The following is a 21,152-nucleotide window of genomic DNA, read 5'->3' as shown; positions in this document are numbered from 1 at the left end:
AACTCTTCTCAGAACTGAGAACTCTACATATGTTGACTTACCTTGCAGATTTGCTGTTTTGCTATATTGCAGATATGCCTAAAACCACTTGGTCGAGTTCAAGGAGGCAAAATTTAAACTAGGGACATCCCAATTCTTAGTTCATTCCACTACTTGCCTGAGCTTAATTGTTAGCAAATATTTGTAACAATAGGGACAATAGGGACAGCAAGATGAGATCTTAGCAATGAACTCAAAGTCTTCCTCAGCAAAGCCACTGGTGTAGGAGTCCATCTGTCATTTTTGGGAGATGAGGAGAACAACAACTCAGAACCCCCAGGAAGAGAAGGACTGGGAATGCAGCAGCAAAGAGAAGTAAGGGACAAACCCACCTGATGCATGACAGGGGAATACAGATCATTGTTTTATTTCACCAACAATATTACCAACAAGGACAAGCAGGAATTAATATCCATTACTCCCCTCTTCAGAGGCAACTTCACACCCACAAATTTATCAAAAGTTGGTGCAGTGCTGAGAAACAAACGTACATGAAAAAAAGTTCTGTCTCACTAACACACACACACACACATACAGATAAGAGTCAAACACACCTCCTTGGCTGACATTCACCAGTTTTATTTACATATCAACAAAGACCATGAAGCACCAGCCTAAGCCCCCCACCAGCAACATTGTGACATGAATGCCATAAATGAGCAGCTCGTTCATTAGGCTGAAGTCCACCCGCCTCCTTCCCAGCAACAGTAGGATAATGGAGAGTTTGTATTGGAAACGTAGAAAGACCCGGATGCTGAGGTACTGAAGGCAAAACAAGATAGACAGAGCCACCCACAGGATGGAGGTAAACAGGCTGCAACTGAAGTACAGCAAGAAACGAATGAAACCATACATCCAACGTGACTTCAGGTAGATATCAAAGTTATTGTACTTGGTACGCACCAAATGCGTGGTCCTTATTGGCCCACAGGCCGAATGCAAGCATGTTGTGTGGGGGCCATGGAAAGAACGGACTCGTCGTGGAATGGGGATTACAGGCATCAGGCATCCCACCTTTTACAGATCTTGAGAGCCAGGTTTGCACGGAACGTAACAGGCAATATCCATGAAGATGGGGGGAAAGGCCACTGACTCAGGAATGGGAACATGGGGTTGACTTGCCGAGCTGGAAGTTGCCTGCAGGAAGGAACAAAAGGAGAGCCGGTTTGAGAAACACCCCCAAAGGAAGGGGAAATCAGCTGGGTTGGTCAGCTCTATGCCAGGTACCATTGGCCAATGTATCTTTGGTTTCAAGGCTGCTTCCCAGATAACTACCAAGGGCTAAGTAACATATCCATCTTTGTGTGCTGAAATCAATTTCTCCAATGGAGTTTCGCAAGTTGAATTGGCCTATGAATGCTCGAAGCACATGTTTAGATTACAACCAGGGCTTTTTTTCAGCTGGAACATGGTGGAATGGAGTTCCAGAACCTCTTGAAAATGGTCACATGGCTGGTGGCCCCGCCACCTGATCTCCAGACAGAGGGGAGTTTAGATTGCCCTCTGTGCCGCCCAGCAGCACGGAGGGCAATCTAAACTCCCCTCTGTCTGGAGATCAGGGGGCGGGGCCACCAGCCATGTGATCATTGTCTCCGAGGGCAACCCACTGAGTTCCACTACCTCTTTTCCCAGAAAAAAAGCCAATTACAACTGAAACAAATTGCTGCAGCCCACTCTCTAAGACCTTCCTGGCCATGGCAAACTGTTGTCATAAAAAGACTGTTGCGGCACAAGCTGGAAAGAAAGCTGTAGAGATTTAGATGTTAAGATGGTAATGGCAGATTTATAACTTTTCCATACTTTGGATGTCATATGTTAAAAACTAGCTCTCTACTGTGAATCCCAGGCACTGGCTGCATTTCTGCAATGTTGTGGAACATTCAAAACACCGTATGCTGAAAGATAAAATGTCAGCAATAAAACAGCTTTGACGACAAAGTTCAAATGTTTGGAGATGAGAAAGCCAGGAAGTAGCAAGGACCAGAAACAGCTCAATGACACCAGTAGGATGGGGAAGCAATAAAGCAATCAGTGGAAGTGGGCAAAATTAGAACGTGTCCCTCCTATATATTGTTTCTTAAAGGCAATTTCACATCTGTAGGAGAAATCCATACACGATATATGCATACCATCATGTGTGTAAAATTGTGCAAGTGCCTATTTCACTGTGATGATGTGTGTTTGGAAGCATTCTTCAGAGCAGCGGCTGAAGTGTTCTTTTCCATTATGTATTCCATACAATTTCTTATTTAACACACAGGATATCAGCTGTGGGATTTACATGTGGGGAAAATCAGAGAAAACCCTGGGGACCAGCTGTCACGTTTTAAGAAAAGCCTGAAGATGTTTGTGCTTTCCCAGTTCTGTGTTGCCTCTAAAAGTCAATTACCTCATCCTCCCCCCCCTCCACCCCTTTCTATCAGTTGCACCTACTGCCTTTCCACCTATCTGGTAATGGAAGGCTGCAAGATTACTGGGTGTCTGCCACTCTTGCCTTCTTGTCCCGGTGCCACGATGAGCCTCTTGCCAGAGCTTTGACTGTTCCCTACAAACACCTCCAAAATGATGACAATTGACAGCATCTTTGTTACAGAACATATTTGGAAAAAACTAACCACTACCTTACCCTTTCAGGAGAATGAACGCTGCAGGTATACCCAAGGCTGAAAAAAGTCACACGTGTCTAATCATTGTATGGCTAGAATTCTAGCTTACTCATCTCACACTTGAGGCAGAATGGCCCAAACAGATGTACAATTATCTGAACAACAAAATTTGCATTTCACATGCAAACTTAACATCAGGGTCTAATCAATAGCAAATTCTAATTGGATTTTTCTCCTGTGAAAGCATGCTTGGTGCTAGGATGTCGTAACAAACCTAAGCAGAGCAACAAATTATTTTATTTGTTGTTTATTTTATTAAATACTATTAGTCATTTATTTTATTAAATGCTATTGGAATAACAACTTGTTTGTTTCAAGCAAAGCATATTCTTTATTCCAAATATCCCAATTCCAGCAAAAATAAGGAGCATCCCATATTCTGGATACCACAACTCCAGAGAATTGGTGTGACATCTTTTTCTGCCCACTCACAAAATGGCATTACATGGTGTAGTCCAGCAGAGCTGTTGTGCAGGGTCAGAAGCCTGCTGGGGTGGACTGCTCTGGGGCCCCCTGTGACCATTTTGCTCAGGACTTTACTGGTGACGTTTTTTGCATTTGTTCTGACTTGCATTCTGCAATAGCAGTGATGAGATAGATGGTGCCAGAATGCCAATTCATCCAGCTGTTTGGGATACTTTTCAGTTTACTCAGTCTGACGATGTGGGCAGAACCCTTGGAGTTTGAGGCCTACCACCTGCTTTGTTCTCCCAGGATACTTAAATCTGCTGGGGAAAGGCTGGCTGACTGGGCACAAGAGGAAGTTAATACCTTCTTGAGAGATGGGGTGGTCAATTGATCCACTGTTGAAACAGGATGTGGTGTGTCCGCTCCTAAAAAAGACCATCCTGGACCCAGGAGATCTCCAATAACTATCAACCAGTCTCAAATATTCCATTCCTGGGCAAGGTGATGGAACAGATGGTAGCTGGACAGCTTTGGGCTTTCCCGGCTGAGTCAAATTGTTTAGGTCCTTTCCAATTTAGTCTTAGGCCTGGCTATAGAACTGAAACACCTTTGGTCACCCTAGTGGATGACTTGCACTGGGAGATGGACAGAGAGAGTGCAACTCTGTCAATTCTCCTGGACTTCTCAGCGTCTTTCAAAACCATCAGTCATGGTATTCTTCAAGACTACCTTTCTGGACTGGAACTGGGACCATTTTCCAATAGTTCCAGTCCTTCTTGGAAGGTTTCAGAATTTAGTGCTGTGGGATTGCTACTCTGTACCTTGGCTTGTGCGGTCCCACAGGGTTCCATTATTTCTCTTTTGCTCTTTAACATCTACATGAAACTGCTGGGTAATGTCCTAGAGGACTCAGAATAAACAGACCCCCTGGCATGTTTAAAGATAAAGAGGCATTTTAAAAATATTGGGCAGCAATACTGAACAAGTGTTCAGGTACTTAGTGTGGACAAAGAGATTAAAGTTAAGAACAGTTGTACACAGCAGGTATTTGATAGTAAGATCCAGGACCTTGATAAACGGTTGAAAGAATTTGAAACCAAAATGAAGGAGGTAAAATTAAAGAAGTAACAGAGATACCAGGGATTATGAAACTGGAAGGGTGTATAGCTGGTAGAATGAAGATAGCGCCCCCTGAAAAAAAGTGATTTGGTTTAAACCTTTAGAGGTCACTTCAGAACTAGAAACAATGGATGGAGAAGATCCATTGAAGATGGGGTTGCCACCAGATCTAAGACTAATAAGACAGTCCTTAATAAAACACAAGGTCGTTTTTTACGGGGAGGTCCCCTATGGAGGGGGAAACTAACTTAGTGGTTAACCTCTCCTCAAGACCTTTTACTTTTACTGAATTTACAGCTTCAAATAAGGGTCTTGGCTTTGTGCCAATACTGAAATATAATGATTTTCAAACTAGAATAGACGTTTATAAATTTATTCACCAGATTAAATTAAGAGCTTTTATCGAGCATGAAACTATGGAACATCAGGACACCTATGGCATTCGCTCTCATTCCAGCTTTGTACCCAACATTACACATGCTCATATTAGCACATTCAAGCACATGTTACTTAAGGAAATAAAACATATTGAAAATAACAATAAGCCCAAATGGAACAAGAACGTTCTGCTTTAAAAGAACGTTCTGCTTTACAAAATCTAGCATTAGATAATTCAATTATCATTGAAGAAGCAGATAAGGGGGGAGCTATAGTTGTTGTGAACTGACAAGATTATCTAAGAGAAGTGAATAGACAGCTTTCAGATGATAGTTGTTATAAAGAAATTCCAGAGGACCCCACTAAGAATATTAACTTGATTATTAGAGTTATTCTTGATGAAGCACTAGCCCTGGGGCACATTACCGTTGCCCTCCATAGAATCCTTATTAATTCTCAACCATGGACTCCACTATTTTATTTATTACTCAACATCCATAAAGAAGACTTCCCCCCACCGGGACGCCCTATTGTGTCCGGAAGTAACTCTGTCTTTGAGCGGATTTCAAAATACTTGGACTATCAACTTCAGGCTTTTGTTAAGAAATTATCTACTTTTCTATTGGACACTAGGGATTTTATACAAAAGTTTGAAGGCTTCCAACTACCTCCTACAGCTATGTTTGTTACTTTGGATGTCTCCTTATTATATACCAATATCCCACATGAGAAGGCAAGATTAGTAATTCAGGAGATGCTAGATGAACGTGACAAATTGAATCCACTTACTTTATTTTTAATATCATTACTTAAAATTATATTAGAAAAAAACTATTTCAGGATGGAAAAACTTTTTTTTACTTACAATTAAAAGGAATAGCTATGGGTAGTACAGTAGCACCTATTGTTGCTAATTTATTTATGGGGAAACTAGAACGTGATTATCACTGTAATCCTACTTCAAATCCGTTCTGGCAGGATATTTTGGTTTTTGTTCGGTACATAGATGATTTATTTTTGATAGTCCATAATTCAATCAACATTGATAATTTGGGGGAATGGATGAATGGCATCCATCCCAATATTCAGTTTATGTGGAATTCTAGTAGCACGGCTATTAACTACTTAGATGTAACGGTGTACCGGGCATATGATAGCACTTTGGTAGTTCATCCTTTCAGAAAGGCAATAAACGTGCTGCTTCATTATAATTCTTTCCATTCAGAGCACATGAAATATAATTTAATGCAGCCAATAATGACCCAGTCTCTAATATGCTATTTTGAAAGCATATTAGAGACTGGGTAATTATTGGCTACATCATTCTTCTCCAACAAAGTTGAGCAAGATAGCTGATCCCACTCCAGGACTTCTTGGATGACACATCTGCCCTTGAACGCCTTTCAACTGCTTTTGGCTTGGCTGTAGGATGGAGATGGCATTGGTGGCTTCCATTGATGATCTTTGCTTGAATATAGACAAGGAGCGCATTTCTTTACTACTATTATTGCATTTACTGCAAGCCTTTAACATGTTACCCTACAAGTACATTTGAAGGTAGAAATACGTATAAAGGGATGTGCGTTGACTGGATTTAAATCATTCCTTACAGATAGGTCTCAGCGAGCTTCTGTTGGAGACCAGCTGCCATCCGTTTTCTGTGAGGTGCCACAAGGCATAGGTGTAAACTACCAGGGGGCTGAGGGGCTCAATTCCCCCAGGCAACCAGTGACAAACTCACATGAGGGACAATGGCACAGGACTGCCCACCTTTCCTGTTTTATCATGTTATAATTTCCACGATTCTTTGGGGCTTTGTTCCTGTTTGCTAGTATGTATTTGTGCATTTATTAAGAATTTATAATAAAAAGGAGTTGCGGTTTATATAAACAATTTACAAATAAATGTTATAGAAGAATTAAGATATTCTGAAGGAAGATATATGACTTTGAAAATCAGGCTCCCGGAAGGCAAGATTTACACACTATATGCCCCAAACAATGCAAGAGAAAAATTGTATGGAAATGTTTTCCGATCCATTTTAGATTTTCAAGGACAGACATGAATGGGGTAAGGGATCTTTAAAAAGATAGGTAAAAAACCCAAAGAAGGCAAACTTCTCCAAAATATGTCCCCCAATATATGGAAATGTTACAACTGGAAGATGCTTGGAGGATCAAAAATCTGAATACTAGATACTTTCTTTTCTGACAGAAACCAAATATATTCAAGGGTTGATATGTGCTGGATATCAAAAACCTTAGTTATTGATCTAGAGAGTGCAAAGATACAACCAAAAACCTTTGCAGATCACAATCAGTTAGTAGTAACTTGGGAACAAAACAAAGACAGAAGGGGAAGATGGAGATTAAATGTCAATCTTTTATTACGAGAAGACATAGTAAAAATGTTTGCTGTTACATAATTTTTTACTGTTTACAATATCATTGTTTATTATCTTATATGTTTACTTTTTTCTTTTGATGTAATTATAATTGTGATATCGTTTTTATTTTATTTTTGTTGTTGTTTATATCTATAAAAAATACATTTTTAATAAAAAAAGAATTTATGCACTGCCTTAAGAGATCTGTGGCTATGTCCTGTCACAGCTGGCTGGGGCCCAAGGAAGCACTCTGCAGGCTGCCACCACTCTGGCACAGGCTTCCTCGGAAGAGCCCAGAGCACCCAACTGACCCCTTCTGTGTACTCTTTCTCAGTAGGTTTGATTTATGATGTGACCGAATGAGGCATGAGGACCCAGGCGGAACAATAAAGAACTTTATTTAAAATAGTAAAGGTTGGTGAACAAACAAAACTATAACACCCAAACGCGTCTAACTAGACTGTTCTTAACTGTCTCCTGGCGACTGGCTTCCAACTGTCTCACCCCTTCTGGATGAGGGGTGAGAGTTGAAGCCTCTCCTCAGCTCTGCTCCCTAGGAGTGAACACCCTCCCACTGTGGTGAGGCCTTTTATCCCTTCTCTCAGGCACCATCCCCCTACTTTCCTAGTCATGAGATTTTTCCTCAGAATCCCCTCTTACCCAATCACAGGAGCCAAAGGGAACCTGGGAAATGTAGGCCCTGCAGTCACTAGTAGGGGTGTGCAATTCGGTATTCTGATTACATTAAAGTTACCGAATCAGGGCCATTTCGGTTTTTTTTCAGTATTACCAAAACTTTTTCTGAATACCGAAAAATTCCGGGGATACCGAAACAGAGATCGCCGAAACGAGTCAGCCATTGTTTTCACTGAAAAAACCTTCTCCTGGCTTTCCGGGAGTCTGGGGGGGCACTTTCTGTCTGAATCACACCAAACTTGGTGGAGACCTTCTGCTAACTCTCCTCTAACTACGCCCCAAGTTTCAGAAAGATTGGACTTTGGGGGGCAATGTTATGCCCCCCCAAACAAGGTGCCCCCATCCTCCTACACTCTCGGTTCTCTATGGGGAAAAACAAGTCCTCTTTCTAGGTGGCTTGGGGTGGCATTTTGCAAGCAAAAGGCACCCAACTTTCAGGGGACCTGCTGCCACCTGTCCTCCCACCCTCCAACAAGTTTCAGGCAGATTCCACTTTGGGGGGCCATTTTATGGCCTCCCAAAGAAGGTGCCCCTATCCACCTCCACTCCACTATTCCCTATGGGGGAAATAAGAGAGGCTTGTCTGGCTAGGGGAGGCATTTTGCATGCAAAATGCCCCCAAACTTCAGGGGACCTCCTCCTACCTTTCCCACCTCCCTCCACCAAGGCTCAAGCAGATCCCACTTGGGGGGGGGATTTTATGGCCTCCCAAATATGCTGCTCTTAGCCCCCCCCTTTCTCCATTATTTCCTATGGGGGAAATAAGAGAGGCTTGTCTGGCTAGGGGTGGCATTTTGCATGCAAAATGCCCCCAACCTTCAGGGGCCCATCTCCTACCTGTCCTCCCACTCTCCACCAAGGCCCAAGCTGATCCCACTTTGGGGGGCCATTTTATGCCCCCTCAAAGGTGGTTCTCCTGCCACACCACTTTGTCTTTCTACTGTGGGGAAGACTTCCACACCGCAGAAACACATGGGATTGGGGCTGCCAATGGCCACAGCCACAGTCCACCTGCACCCAAACTGCCAAATACCACAAACACCCTCCCCAAAACCTAACCTCCCCTGTCCTGTGGCCAGCCACTTTCTATTGATTCCTGTTATGGGAAAATCTCCGCTGAAAATCTGCTGTCAAAAACGGTGAAGTGAGTTGTGTTATTTTGTGTAGTAGACTGCTTTCATGCCCTGTGGTGCCCTCCTACTGTGTAACCTAAAGCAGTTAAAGAAATAAAGTGTTTTTGACAGCAATTGTGTTTTCGGTGATTCTTTAATGTGAAGTGAGTTGTGTTATTTTTGTGTAAGATACTGCTGGCACGCCCTTTGGTGTGCCCCCCTGCTGTGTAACCTAAAGCTGTTCAAGAAATAAAGTGTTTTTGACAGGTATTGTGTTTTTGTGATTCTTTAATGTGAAGTGAGTTGTGTCATTTTTGTGTAGAGGAATGCTGGCAGGCCCTTTGGTGTGCCCCCCTGCTGTGTAACCTACAGCTGTTCAAGAAATAAAGTGTTTTTGACAGGAATTGTGTTTTTGTGATTCTCTGATGTTAAGTGAGTGGTGTTATTTTTCTGTGTGGGGGACTGCTGGTGTAATGTGTCAAAATGCTTTGCCTACTTGTACTTTGAAAGTGAGAAAATATTTTTAAAAAAACTTTATTCAGTGTGTGTTTGTGTTTTATTCTTTGTTGTGCAGTTGGTTCCCATCACAGGGAACAATGGGGCTGGCTGGCCAGCCATCTCTGTAGGTGGTGGGGGAATTTGGGGGAGGGTGTCTGTGGTTCAGGTGCTCTTTCACAGGGACAAGCTCGCACTCAGGAGTGTGCCCACCATTGTGGCACCCCTGGACTGTGCATAATTGCCCTGGGAAAGAGAGTTTGAAAGTTCCCATCACACGGAACAATGGGGGACGGCTGGCCAGCCTGCTCCTGGGGTAGTGGCCGGTGTGGGAATGTTGGGGAGGGTGTCTTTTGGTCAGTATGGGGCTGTGTGTGTGTGGGGGGGTGGATTTAAAAAAGGGACTGTTCCTGTGGCCATAGATGCCACATTCTGTGGGTTCCTGCTGTGGGAGATTTTCCCATAACAGGAATCAATAGAAAGTGGCTGGCCACAGGACAGGGGAGGTTAGGTTTTGGGGAGGGTGTGTGTGGTATTTGGCAGTTTGGGTGCAGGTGGACTGTGGCTGTGGCCATTGGCAGCCCCAAACCCATGGTATTTCTGCGGTGTGGAAGTCTTCCCCACAGTAGGAAGACAAAGTGGTGTGGCAGGAGAACCACGTTTGGGGGGGCATAAAATGGCCCCCCAAAGTGGGATCAGCTTGGGCCTTGGTGGAGGGTGAGAGGACAGGTAGGAGATGGGCCCCTGAAGGTTGGGGGCATTTTGCATGCAAAATGCCACCCCTAGCCAGACAAGCCTCTTATTTCCTCCATAGGAAATAATGGAGAAAGGGGAGGCTAAGAGCAGCATATTTGGGAGGCCATAAAATGCCCCCCCCCAAAGTGGGATCTGCTTGAGCCTTGGTGGAGGGAGAGGGGACAGGTAGGAGGAGGTCCCCTGAAGTTTGGGGGCAAGCCTCTCTTATTTCCCCCATAGGGAATAGTGGAGTGGAGGTGGATAGGGGCACCTTCTTTGGGAGGCCATAAAATGGCCCCCCAAAGTGGAATCTGCCTGAAACTTGTTGGAGGGTGGGAGGACAGGTGGGAGCAGGTCCCCTGAAAGTTGGGTGCCTTTTGCTTGCAAAATGCCACCCCAAGCCACCTAGAAAGAGGACTTGTTTTTCCCCATAGAGAACCATGGAGAGTGTAGGAGGATGGGGGCACCTTGTTTGGGGGGGCATAACATTGCCCCCCAAAGTTCAATCTTTATGACATTTAGAAAGAAGTTAGAGGAGAGTTAGGAGAATTTCTCCACCAAGTTTGGTGTGATTCAGACAGAAAATGGCCCCCCCAGACTCCCGGAAAGCCGGGATAAGGTTTTCTCATTGAAAACAATGGCCGAATCAAGCTGAAACGCGAATACCGAATCGGCTTGCCGTTTCGGTATTCCCTGAATACCCAAACGTTTTCCTGATTCAGTTAAAACCGAATCAGGTTTACTGAAACAGACAGGCCTTGCACACCCCTAGTCACTAGGCCCAGGCTCATAACAGGCCCACACAAAGTAGCTTAATCCTTAACCTTGACTGGCTCCACCCACTTTCAATGTAGCAGCGGTCAGACTGCAAGACCTCTGTTGACCTCTACATACTTTCTTCGCTCCAGTTTACATTTGGAGAATGTTAGGAGGACTTGATGCTGTCTCTTTCCACAGGTTTCAGAGGGGTACAAACTAGAAAGTTAGAATGGTTAGGGCATCTGTTTACTATTTACCCCTTTACTGCCCTGAACTATCCTTTGATGTGTAGATTGCTAATCTCAGGTCTTCCTCTTCATGACATCCTTTTCTTCCTCCCTTTGTCACACTTCTACCTTTTCTCTTCATCTTGCACCATGGAAGCAGGACTTGTCCTGCCATCCATGTCTATTCTTAGACTTAGGTAGATAGAATTCTATCTCTCCACTTTCCTATCCAAGTATGGAGTTCCTATAATAAAGATTCTTACTTCTTTTCTAAACCTAAGGCAAGTGTAAATTTGTTACTTTCTCTCTCACACTCACACCAGCCACCATACTCCAACTGCCAATCATGTTGTCTCTGCAATCTATGCTACTCTGTTAAGGACCAGTTTCCATTGCTTTTAAAAGGAAAAAGTGAGTTTCTGTTTTATTTTACATTGCAGTTATCCTATCATTACATTGTACTTTGGAAATGGAACAATGAGGAAGGGTAGGCTCTATGTTTCCTTGTTAAAATAGATTTGTTTGTTTATTTGCTTGCTTCTGCTGTGGCTTTTGCTGGGTATGGGATGGGTCTATATAACATTGATTGAGAACAGTTAGTGTGTGTGCGGAGGGGCCTGCTTTAGCCACTCCTAAGCTTCTCTTTCAATTTCCATTCCATTTTTAAATGGTGAGGTGGTATCTATTGAAGAAAAGGACAATTCCTAAAATGGCAGCCCGGGCGCTGTCTCTCTGAAGCAATGAGAAAGCCTATTTGCATGAACAAGACTGGGTGTGTGTGTGGATCAGAGGCCTTTTTAAAATTTCCTTTAGCCCTGTGTGCATTTCAGAGAGAACATTGGCAAGGAATGTGCACTCTGTACACGTTCATGCTCTTCATTTTGCTGTTACCTAAAATGGTATGGTACAGTTTCAAAGGGGCAACCAACTAGTTAATGCTTAAGAGAAGGAATTGGAAAAGAAAGTTGAGTAGCACTTTCAAAACGACAGCAAATGTATTGCTGTAGGATTTGGGGATTCTTTTGGTAGAGAGATATTTTGTGTCTTCTTTAAGCCTGTGATTTCCTATGTTTGCTGAAGTGGGTGCTGAACCAGTTCCTTTTTTAAGCTAATTAACGGCCCAAGCAAGCCTGTGAAGAATTTTTTTAAAATGTCTATACTCTAAAGAGTTGGTCAAGTAGATGTGTATTGACAATTGTTCACTACCTAGGCAGCAACAGCTAACATGAACTAGTCTGAAACATATAATAGTATTATTGCACTGTGGCTTACTTTGCCTGGTAGTTGTTTGGATTAAAAGCTATAAAACACTTTAGCAAATTTGAAATGATACTACAAAACGTTAGACACTTCAGGGATTACACCCGGCCTGCACGACCCAGACAAGCCAGTCCCAGCAGACATTCGCACATATTTACCAAAGACCAAACTATAAGATCTAATGTGTACAGGCCAGAATATTCAGACAAGGGAAATGGCTGCACCAGCTACTAACAGAATTAGCTAAACTTATCAGAATAAGCCTTACGGTACCTGTTTCCTCCTGCACCTCAGAAAGGTCATCCTCATGCCTTTGTAGAATAAAGACCTTTCCACGGTCATGCATGAGACAGGCTCAAACAAATGGCTCTTCTTCATGGACATGAACAAATCTCTCAGGAAATTGATCTTAATGTTATAGCGAATGAGTTCATTCAAAGAACATCAGTTAGAACAAACACATCCAGGGTAACTTAAAATCCTAGGTGGCATAACTGTGAGTTTTCTGTGGGATCATGGCTGTGGGCGCTGTCCTGAAGTGTCTCAAAATGTGCTTCTACTCACTTACAAGATATGAGTTTGAAGTGAGAAGAAAAAGATTGCTACTAGTCTGACCTCCGTACATTGCTCAGATATTGAGTGCACAGCAACTGTTTTGTTCCACCCTGGCTCAGAGACTTCATGTATTTACCAAATGAAGGTATCTGTGATGCCATAATTTAGTGCATTTCAGTACTAAGTTACTTTTATGAATAAGGCACAAACAAGACCCCTGTAAATGAACATCCAGAAATACTTTGAAAATGTACCCCTACAGGCTTTTCTGAGTTGCTTTCTTAATGTCACATTTGTGACCATTAGTTTGTCCTATGCACAAGGTAGATATTTGTAGATCTTAAAGTGACTGTCAGGCATCAGCATGGGCACGGCTGCGCAGGGTGCCAGCAGGCCTGAACTCCAGCTTCCAGGCACGGACAGGGACAACATAGGTTCCAGCTCTGGGGACGAAGGGGAGGTATACATCACCCTTGCTCCCTCTCTACCACTCACTGGCCTGCTCAACCTGTTAAACTCCCTTCCACTTCTGCTTTTTGCTTACATCTCTCTCTCTCACACACACATACTCTCCTAAGCCGCCACACCTGGCATTGTTCTGCTGGCTGCTCTGGCCAGCCACACCTGTGCCTCCTTTGCTGGCTGCCTCAGGCAGTCCCACCTGAGGCTGCCTTGCTCCCAGCCTCACCTGGCCCTTCCTATTCCCTTCCACCCTGCTTGCAGTTTGGGGCGTTGCCCTGTGCTGCTTCTGCTGCCTTTCTTCCCCTGCAGGTACAGTTGCTGGCTGGCTGTCCCTATCTCCTGTGCCCTCTCCCTTTGGTCTGGTACTCTCCTGGCTGTCCCCACTTCCCCTGCCTGGGCTCTTAGCCTGCCACTGGAGGGTGGGGCTAGCTGGCTTCTACCTGCCCCTTCTGACCCTCTGTGGCTTGGGTGCTTCTTTTCCCCCTCTGTTGCCAGCCTGTGCGGGGCCTGGGTGACTGTCAGGGAGACTGGGTGGCTGTCTCCCAGTTGCCCCTCTCCCCTCCTCCCAGTAAGTCCAGGGGATGAGCCTCAGACCCCGGACAGTGATTATCCTAAAGTAAATTTCAAAAACACTGAGAAATCACAACCACTGGCCAACTCCCACCTTTTCCTACCTTTGACTCAACCCAGGGGTGTTCTTAGGGGGGGCGCCTGGGTCCCCCTAATTTTGTAGGGAGCTCCTCCCTAAATCTCCTATGGCCCTGCCTCCATAGACAGTAGAGACCCCTACCTATGTTGTCACCAGGCCCTGATTCTTTTAATGAAGGACCTAACATAGCAACATATCTGGCCCAGACCCACCCACCCCGGAAATTAGAAAGTCTACGCCCATGCCACAAGGCTCAGTTTTTTATCTCGCAAGGGGTTTAATCTTTACGTAAAACATTTGCAAGAAATCATTCATGGATTTGGATTTTGGTGGCATCAAATATGTTGATTTTTTTTGTCTAGATCACCTGAGACTGCGGTAGATCTCCTGAGCCAGAGCTGGCTTAGTTAAACTGCTGTATGGTAACAAGTTAGAAATAAATCCTCACAAGACAGATGTGATGCTAGTGAAGAGCTGAGGACTTGGGGGGTACTTTGCTTCCCACGTTCGATAGGTTCAGTTGACTCAGTTAACACAGCCTTACCGCTGGTAATAGCAAGTTAATTCAGCTGTGAAAAACGCTTTCTTCCATCTTGGTTTAGCCAGAAGGATGCCTCCCTCTGGCAGGCCGTGCAGATCCATGCCACAGTAACCACGTGGCTAGACTATGGCAACGTACTCTCCATGCGTCTGCCCTTAAAAACAACTTGGAAACTCCAGCTGGCATAGAACACAACCACTATCAGAAAGCAGGCAAGTATGCATGTTATGCATATTTTGCTGTTGCTCCACTGGTTACTGACTGAAGTCCTCCATGGCCTAGGACTCACAGACATGCAAGCCTGCCTCTTGAAATATTTCTCACTGTGACACCTGTGCTCATGCGAGCAATGCCTTCTTAAGGGTTACCTGCAAGTGGGTAACATCTACAGTTGTATGTACTTGTGCATACTCTGCAGTGGCTTTAAGTTTTTAACTAGGTTTGTACTAATTTGCACTTTTTGTCTAAAGGCCAATTTGCTATATGGACTTTTTTTGAAATAAACAGAATGTTTTAATTTCAACTGGAAAATATTCCCAGAAAACCCACATCACTGACCTCAACCAGGACTTCGTTTTCACAGCTTCCAGTGTGTAGAAAGAAGGGCTCCTTCTTTCTTCACTGACAGGACAGTGGTCTCCACACAACATGTCCAGAGGCAGCATGTCGCCACGCAGAGGTTTAGCCACTGGATGTCTGAAACCCCCAAGATATGCACTGAGCTGCCTCATAAGCCCTTTCTGGGGACAGTCCAGGTTAACTCCACCACAGCCGTAGCCACATATTTGGCCTTAGCGAGGGATCCCTCACTCCTGTGCACCGCGCAGCTGCCATCCGCACCCAGTCGCCCGCCTTCAGAAGGCACCTGAATGGTCCATTTTCTGCTGTTGCCTAGAAAGAGGCGAACTGCAAGAGAAGTTTTCTTCCAGCTTCTGTGCCTTCAGGCATATCATGCCACAATCTCAAGCCCATCTGTAAAAACGATTATTGTCACAATGTCCATGCTGCTACCACCTCATTTTTGTAAGCATCATAGAAATTTGGCTGATTAAATTAATTAGCTAAAGACTCTAAATTAATTAATTTTAATCCAAGCACCACTAACACTGGAATTTGGCCAATCTGACCTGGACGCAAGTTCCATCAAAATGAAACTCACAGAATCCAGGGCCTCTTTTGTATAGGGGTGTGCAGCGGGGAAATATTTCGTTTTCCCGCTTTCAGTTTACCTGAAGCGGGAAAACGATTCAGAATAACCCGCTTCGGGTTCAGGTATTTGGAAATCGCTTCGTTGTGCTTTGAAATGATTCAGAGCATACCGAAGTGATCCCCACCTCCCCCGAGCCCCCCATCCCCAAACCCCCCAACCCCACTTACCTTTCCCAAGGGCTGCAGCAGGTGCCTGGGCCGCCGCTGTGGCCAGCAGGGCAGCAGGGAAGGCTGCAGCCGGTGCCTCTGCCGCCCGTGCCGCTGCTTCACCCTCTGCAGCGGCTGGCAGAGCGGTGGTGCGGGCTGCAGCTTCGGCCTACGTGGTGGCTGGCAGGGCAGTAACGAGCGCCGGCGACTGCGCCGCCACTTCGGCCTATGCTGCGGCCGGCAGAGCAGGGCAGCGGCGGCTAGCAGGGCAGAAGCGAGCACCAGCGCTGGCACTGCCCGCACCGCCACTTTGGCCTACGTGGTGGCCGGCAGAGCAGCAGCGACCACCTGCGCTGCCACTGGCTGCCGCTTTGGCGTCCGCAGTGGCTAGCAGGGCAGCAGAGAGCACCTGCACCGCCACTTCGGCCTCCACGGCGGCTGGCAGGGCGGCAGCAAGCTCTGGTGCCGCCCGCACTGTCACTTCAACCTCTGTGGTGGCTGGCAAGGCAGCAAGCAAGGCCGCTGCTTCCACCGCCATCAGGTGTGGGGCGGTTGTGGGAGGGTGGGTGCCCTTTAAAAAGGCCCTGAAGCTTCCTGAAGCAATCTGAATGGCTTTAGGAAGCTTTGATTCGGTATTTCCAAATCAGGGCCATCATACTGGCCCTGATTCGGAAATACCAAATCTTTACGAATCGGGCCCGGTTCGAGGTTTTTTTCCTGAACTGGGAACCCAAAGCGCACACCCCTATTTTTGTATAAAGCACTCATTCAGATGTATGGAAAGCATTTTTAGAGCACAGAACAAACAGGATATAAATATAAAACATTAATGTGCAAAATGGACCTAGAAAGTACATGACAGTATAATTCAGAAAGGTGGCTTTGACACAAATTCTGTGTTATTTACAAATCTCAACTGCTTTTTAATATCTCAGTTGGCAAACCTAAAAATGTCGACCAACGCATCAATTACCCAGGTCAGACGAAAACCCCTTGGCAAGCATCCAGTACGTTAATCCATCTAGCCTTGCTAAACGCCTTTTGAAAAGGAGGAAACACCCAAGTATTCCACTTAATGAAACAGCATATAACGGACATGTCATTTTTAAGTTTTCCCACACTCTGCTGTAGCTGCAGAGATGCAAACCCTCCCACAGTGAAGTTCATAGTATACTCCTGCCACTTCACTCTCCCACAGAAGCCCAGGCCATTTGGAGGAGTCCCTGAAGGCACCAAATGCGTTTTTAAACACAGCACGTTCAGGACCCCCCCCCCCAGTGTTGGGAAAGGCGCTTGCCGCATTGAAAACCAAAGGATACTCGGGCACCCGTATACGTACACACACAAAGTAAGGGAGCATACTAATGCCCTAGATCTTCTTGATCAGCTGGAACAGCATACAAATCAACGTACACTACTCTCCCAAAACCAGTTTTGACATCTACTATACAATTTTCTTCTCAAGAGAAAAGACTGTTTACCGTTATTCCTAAACTAAAAACATACAAGCTCATTAAGGCCAGCACAAATCAAATACTGAGAGACCAGAAATCAAAATCAAGTAATATTTTCATTCCAAATTAATCTTGACCTTTTTCTGAGAGGCAAAGAGATCTTTTTAAGATTGTAGGATGCAGAAAAATCTATGAAAAAGCCATCATGAATTTTCCGTAGAAGTGAGTGTCTAACAGTGCAATCCTAAACAGAGGTAGCTTAGTCTAAGGCCACTGTAATCCATGGGCTGAGACTGGAGTGACTCTGCATAGGACTGCACTGTAAACGTTACCCAATTCAACCTCATTTTCTCCATTGCAAATCCGGCCGCCAACCTCTCACGAGACTTTACACAGCTATGGACCTGCAACGTTCCCCCAGTTCCTTAAACGACATCTACTCTATCACTGCAGTTCCAGTATCACAAACTGTTTTACAAAAGAGGACGTTTGGCAGGGGTGGCTTTTTGGCCCTCCTGCAACACTTGAATATGCTTCTCGTTATTTATTTATTTGGTGCTTTTTTATTTCAGCCTTCCTCCAAGGAGCTGAGGGTAGCATAGACAGTTTCCCCCTCCTCTGTTTTACCATTACAACAACCCTGTGAGGTAAACTAGGCCGACAGAGAGTTGACTGGCCCAGGGGCGCTCAGCAAGCTTCAGAGCAAGTGGACATTGGAATCCATTTTCCCCTGGTCCTCATCCAGCATTCTGACCATTATATGATATGGGTAGAAAACGGCATGTTCTTTAAGACTTTCCTCAAGAGCTAGATGATCACCCCATTTTGCCAAAGCAATGGGATACGGCCTCCGGGTTTGTACCTGTTATGCCGCCTATGGATCTTAAGCACCAGTGACATATTCAGCAAAAAATGACATTTAGAGTACGTTGGATGCCTCAGTGCCTTTTTAGTAACGGATTAAGTGCTGGCGTTGTCACTTGCAGGGCGCGTCTCTTAAGAAAACAGTTTGGATGTGTCCAGTTCTTGGTTCTTTCGGGGTAGAAGTTACTATTCGTGAAGATAACAACAACACGCTTTGTAAACCGCGGTGAGTGTGGCATTAAGTTGTCCTGAAGGGAGGTATATAAATCGAATGTTATTGTTATTACTCATATTAATTTGGTCTTGGAATACTCGTTGACTTTTGAACATTACATTCTTCTAAACTATTTGCCAGACTGATATATTACACCTCCCCTAATCCAACGGATTAAGGACCTTAAAACTTATCAACATACAAACGTATGGCATCAGACGAAAATTGCGTATGGATTTATTTTTACATATTTGGAGGCCTTCCATAGAAACTTACTTGTACACCTGCCACCCTTTTTGTTGCATTTGTTACTGTTGTTGTTTGTATCTTTAAAAAAAGACCTTCCCCAGAGACCCTGGCATGTTCTTGGAGGCCTGAGGCCTAGTGGGTACCTCTGTGGAGCGGCCCCTCCGAGTCTCTGGTATGAGGCTTGCAAGACACCCGGTATCAGAAACGCGCCTGACAGCGGCTCTCTGCGGGGCTTTGTGCTGTTTTAGCCCGATGCTGGCTGACCTTCCCTTTTACATTAAGGGCACTCGTTTGTTTGTGTGTGTTTTCATGAGGGCTGCTTTCGTGCGTGGCTCTCATCTGCTCGTGAGCTGCCTCGAGTCCTTTGCGTGGGAAAAAACGCTGCGGGAAGCGGCTCCTGCCAAGATTCCCTTTCCTACGAAGAAGCGGAAGTACAGAAAGTCCTCCGCCGCCTCGGCCGCTACCAACACAGAAGCGCGCATCCGCGGGGATTACTCCGAGGAGCAGCGCGCGCGCGCGCGCGCGGGCGGGCGGGCGGCAACCGGGACCCCCCCCCACCCCCGGGGGCCTGCCCAGCAACGCGCCCTCCCGCAACCGCGCGCCGCGTAACCCGCGCCGGGGGCAGGTCGCTCTCCTGCGGGAAGCGGCCCTCCAGAGCCCCCGCAGAGGGAACAGGCGGCTGCCCACGGAGGAGGGGCGGGCCCGGACAAGCCGCCAGGCCGCGCGAGGGGCCTCTGGGGCACGGCGGGAGGGCGCTGCGGCCGCGAGGGGCCTGCCCCACGGCCCGGGCCGGCCCTCGCCCCTCCGCGCCGGCCGCTGCCCTGCGCCGGGGACGCGACGCGGCGGAGGGCGGCCGACTCGGGACGCCGCCTCCCGCGCAGCTCCCGCCGCCAGCCGCGGGGCGGGACGGGGCGGGCGGAAGAAGCGCCCCGGGCTCCCCGAGGCCGGGCCCCGAGGCCGCCCGCAGCCGCTCCTCGGCCTCTCCCGGCGGGCGGGCGGGCGGGCGGGCGCGCCGGGGGCGGGGACTGCGGTGGGGCCGGGGCGGCGGCCGCCTCTGGCTGGGAGGAGGAGGAGGAGGAGGGCCGAGGGGCAGCGGGGCCGGGGCGGCGCTCTCCGCCGGGTTACCTGCGGGGCGGTGGGTCTCCCTGGGCCTGGCGCGCCCGGCCTCCTCCCCGCCGGCTCCTCCCGGCTGCGGCTCCGGCCGGCGGCAGGAAGTGAGGGCGGGCGGGCGAGCGGGGAGGCGGCGGCTTCCCTGGCGCTGCCTGCCCGCCCGCCCCTCTGCGCCGCAGGGCGGCCGAGAGAGCGGCGGGGCTCCCGCCCGGGGCCCGCCTGCAGGGGCCCGGAGCGAGCGAGGGAGGGAGGCGGGCGGCCGCCGCCGGGCAGCCCCTCTCCGTTGGCGCCCAGGGACGCCGGAGCAGCCGCTGGAGAGGCCCCCTCCCGCCCCCGGGCGCTGCAGCCCCTCCTCGGCTGCCCCGCGTGGCTCCGGTGCTGCCCGGGGGCAGGGGAGCTTGGCGCGCTGCGCAGTTCACACGACACGTCGCCGTTCTGCCTGCGACTTGGTGGTGCTGCCCTTGTTGCGCAAAACGTGGGCCCGGGTTGCGGAGCGTCAATCCACGTCCTCGCGGAATGGATAAGCCCACAGTAGTTGCCCTTGTGGCGCCAAAAGAATTGCACCGCGAGCCACAGATGCTACCCAAACCCAGCAGAAATTCACACGGCAGCTGGTGGGGAGAATAAGCTTCCCTTTCCTTCTAGGACTGTTGGTCAGGATTCCCAGGCGCCTAGCAGTGGAGGGAGACCTTACCGGGCGATTGGCAGGAGAGGAAGGGCTGCCCTACGGTCACCTGCCGCTGGCCAGCAGCCTTGGCGACGGGCTGCCTGTGGGCTCTCGTGGGGGCGGGGGGGGGGCGAGAGCCCCTTAAGAATCACTCTGCGGTTTGCTGTAGTGGTGAAGGGCGGCAGGACTCCAGTCGGGAGAACTGGGTTTGAGTCCCCACTCCTCTGCTTGAAGCCAGCTGGGTGACTTTGGGTCCCTCACAGCTTCTGGGAGCTCTTTCAGCCCCACCCACCTTGTAGGGTGATTGTTGTAAGGATAATTATAACACACTTTGTAAACCGCTCTGCGTGTGGCATGAAATTGTCCTGAAGGGTGGTATATAACTCGAAGGTTGTTATTGCACAAAAATTCTTTAACTCTTATTTGGCTCAAAATGTGCTTGCAACATTATCTGTATTTCCTTTAGTTTGTGGGGTTTCTAGTAAAGCTGAGCAGAAGCCCCTGAAGCGGGCAGAAGTTTCCTTGAACGCACCACTGCTGGAATGCCTCACAGAGCACAATGATGACATCCCTTTCCCAGAAGCCCCTGGAGCGCTCTCACCCCCATGGCCACAAGTAATGGGCTCTTGCTTGCGGGACAGTAACCAGAAACCCAGCAGCCCTCTTCACAAGGCAGCCTTCTCCAGTAATTCAATGACAAGCCCAGCGAATGTCAGCAAGCGGCAACTCTTTTTTTAGTCGAACTCGCCCA

The 21,152-nt window shown here is 47.4% G+C and overlaps 1 protein-coding gene across 2 annotated transcripts in view; it reads right to left on the bottom strand.

Annotated features, from left to right (window-relative positions):
- Positions 1-442: 442 nt before the first annotated feature.
- Positions 443-21,152, bottom strand: part of TMEM250 (transmembrane protein 250) — a 111,430-nt gene continuing 90,720 nt past the window's right edge. Inside the window, exons 1-2 of one of the 2 annotated variants that reach the window (XM_054997390.1) lie at positions 19,750-19,835; positions 443-1,176 (exon numbers count right to left, since the gene is read on the bottom strand). In XM_054997390.1, the coding sequence (XP_054853365.1) occupies positions 622-1,041 (420 nt within the window). In that variant the 5' untranslated portion in view covers positions 1,042-1,176; positions 19,750-19,835 and the 3' untranslated portion in view covers positions 443-621. Of the gene's footprint in view, positions 1,177-19,749; positions 19,836-21,152 lie in introns of those variants that run through there. The other variant, XM_054997389.1, reaches the window with a different exon arrangement.

Source organism: Eublepharis macularius, chromosome 14 (assembly GCF_028583425.1).
Source record: "Eublepharis macularius isolate TG4126 chromosome 14, MPM_Emac_v1.0, whole genome shotgun sequence".
NCBI classification, from domain to species: domain Eukaryota; kingdom Metazoa; phylum Chordata; class Lepidosauria; order Squamata; family Eublepharidae; genus Eublepharis; species Eublepharis macularius.
This window is presented reverse-complemented; position numbering and strand designations above follow the sequence as displayed.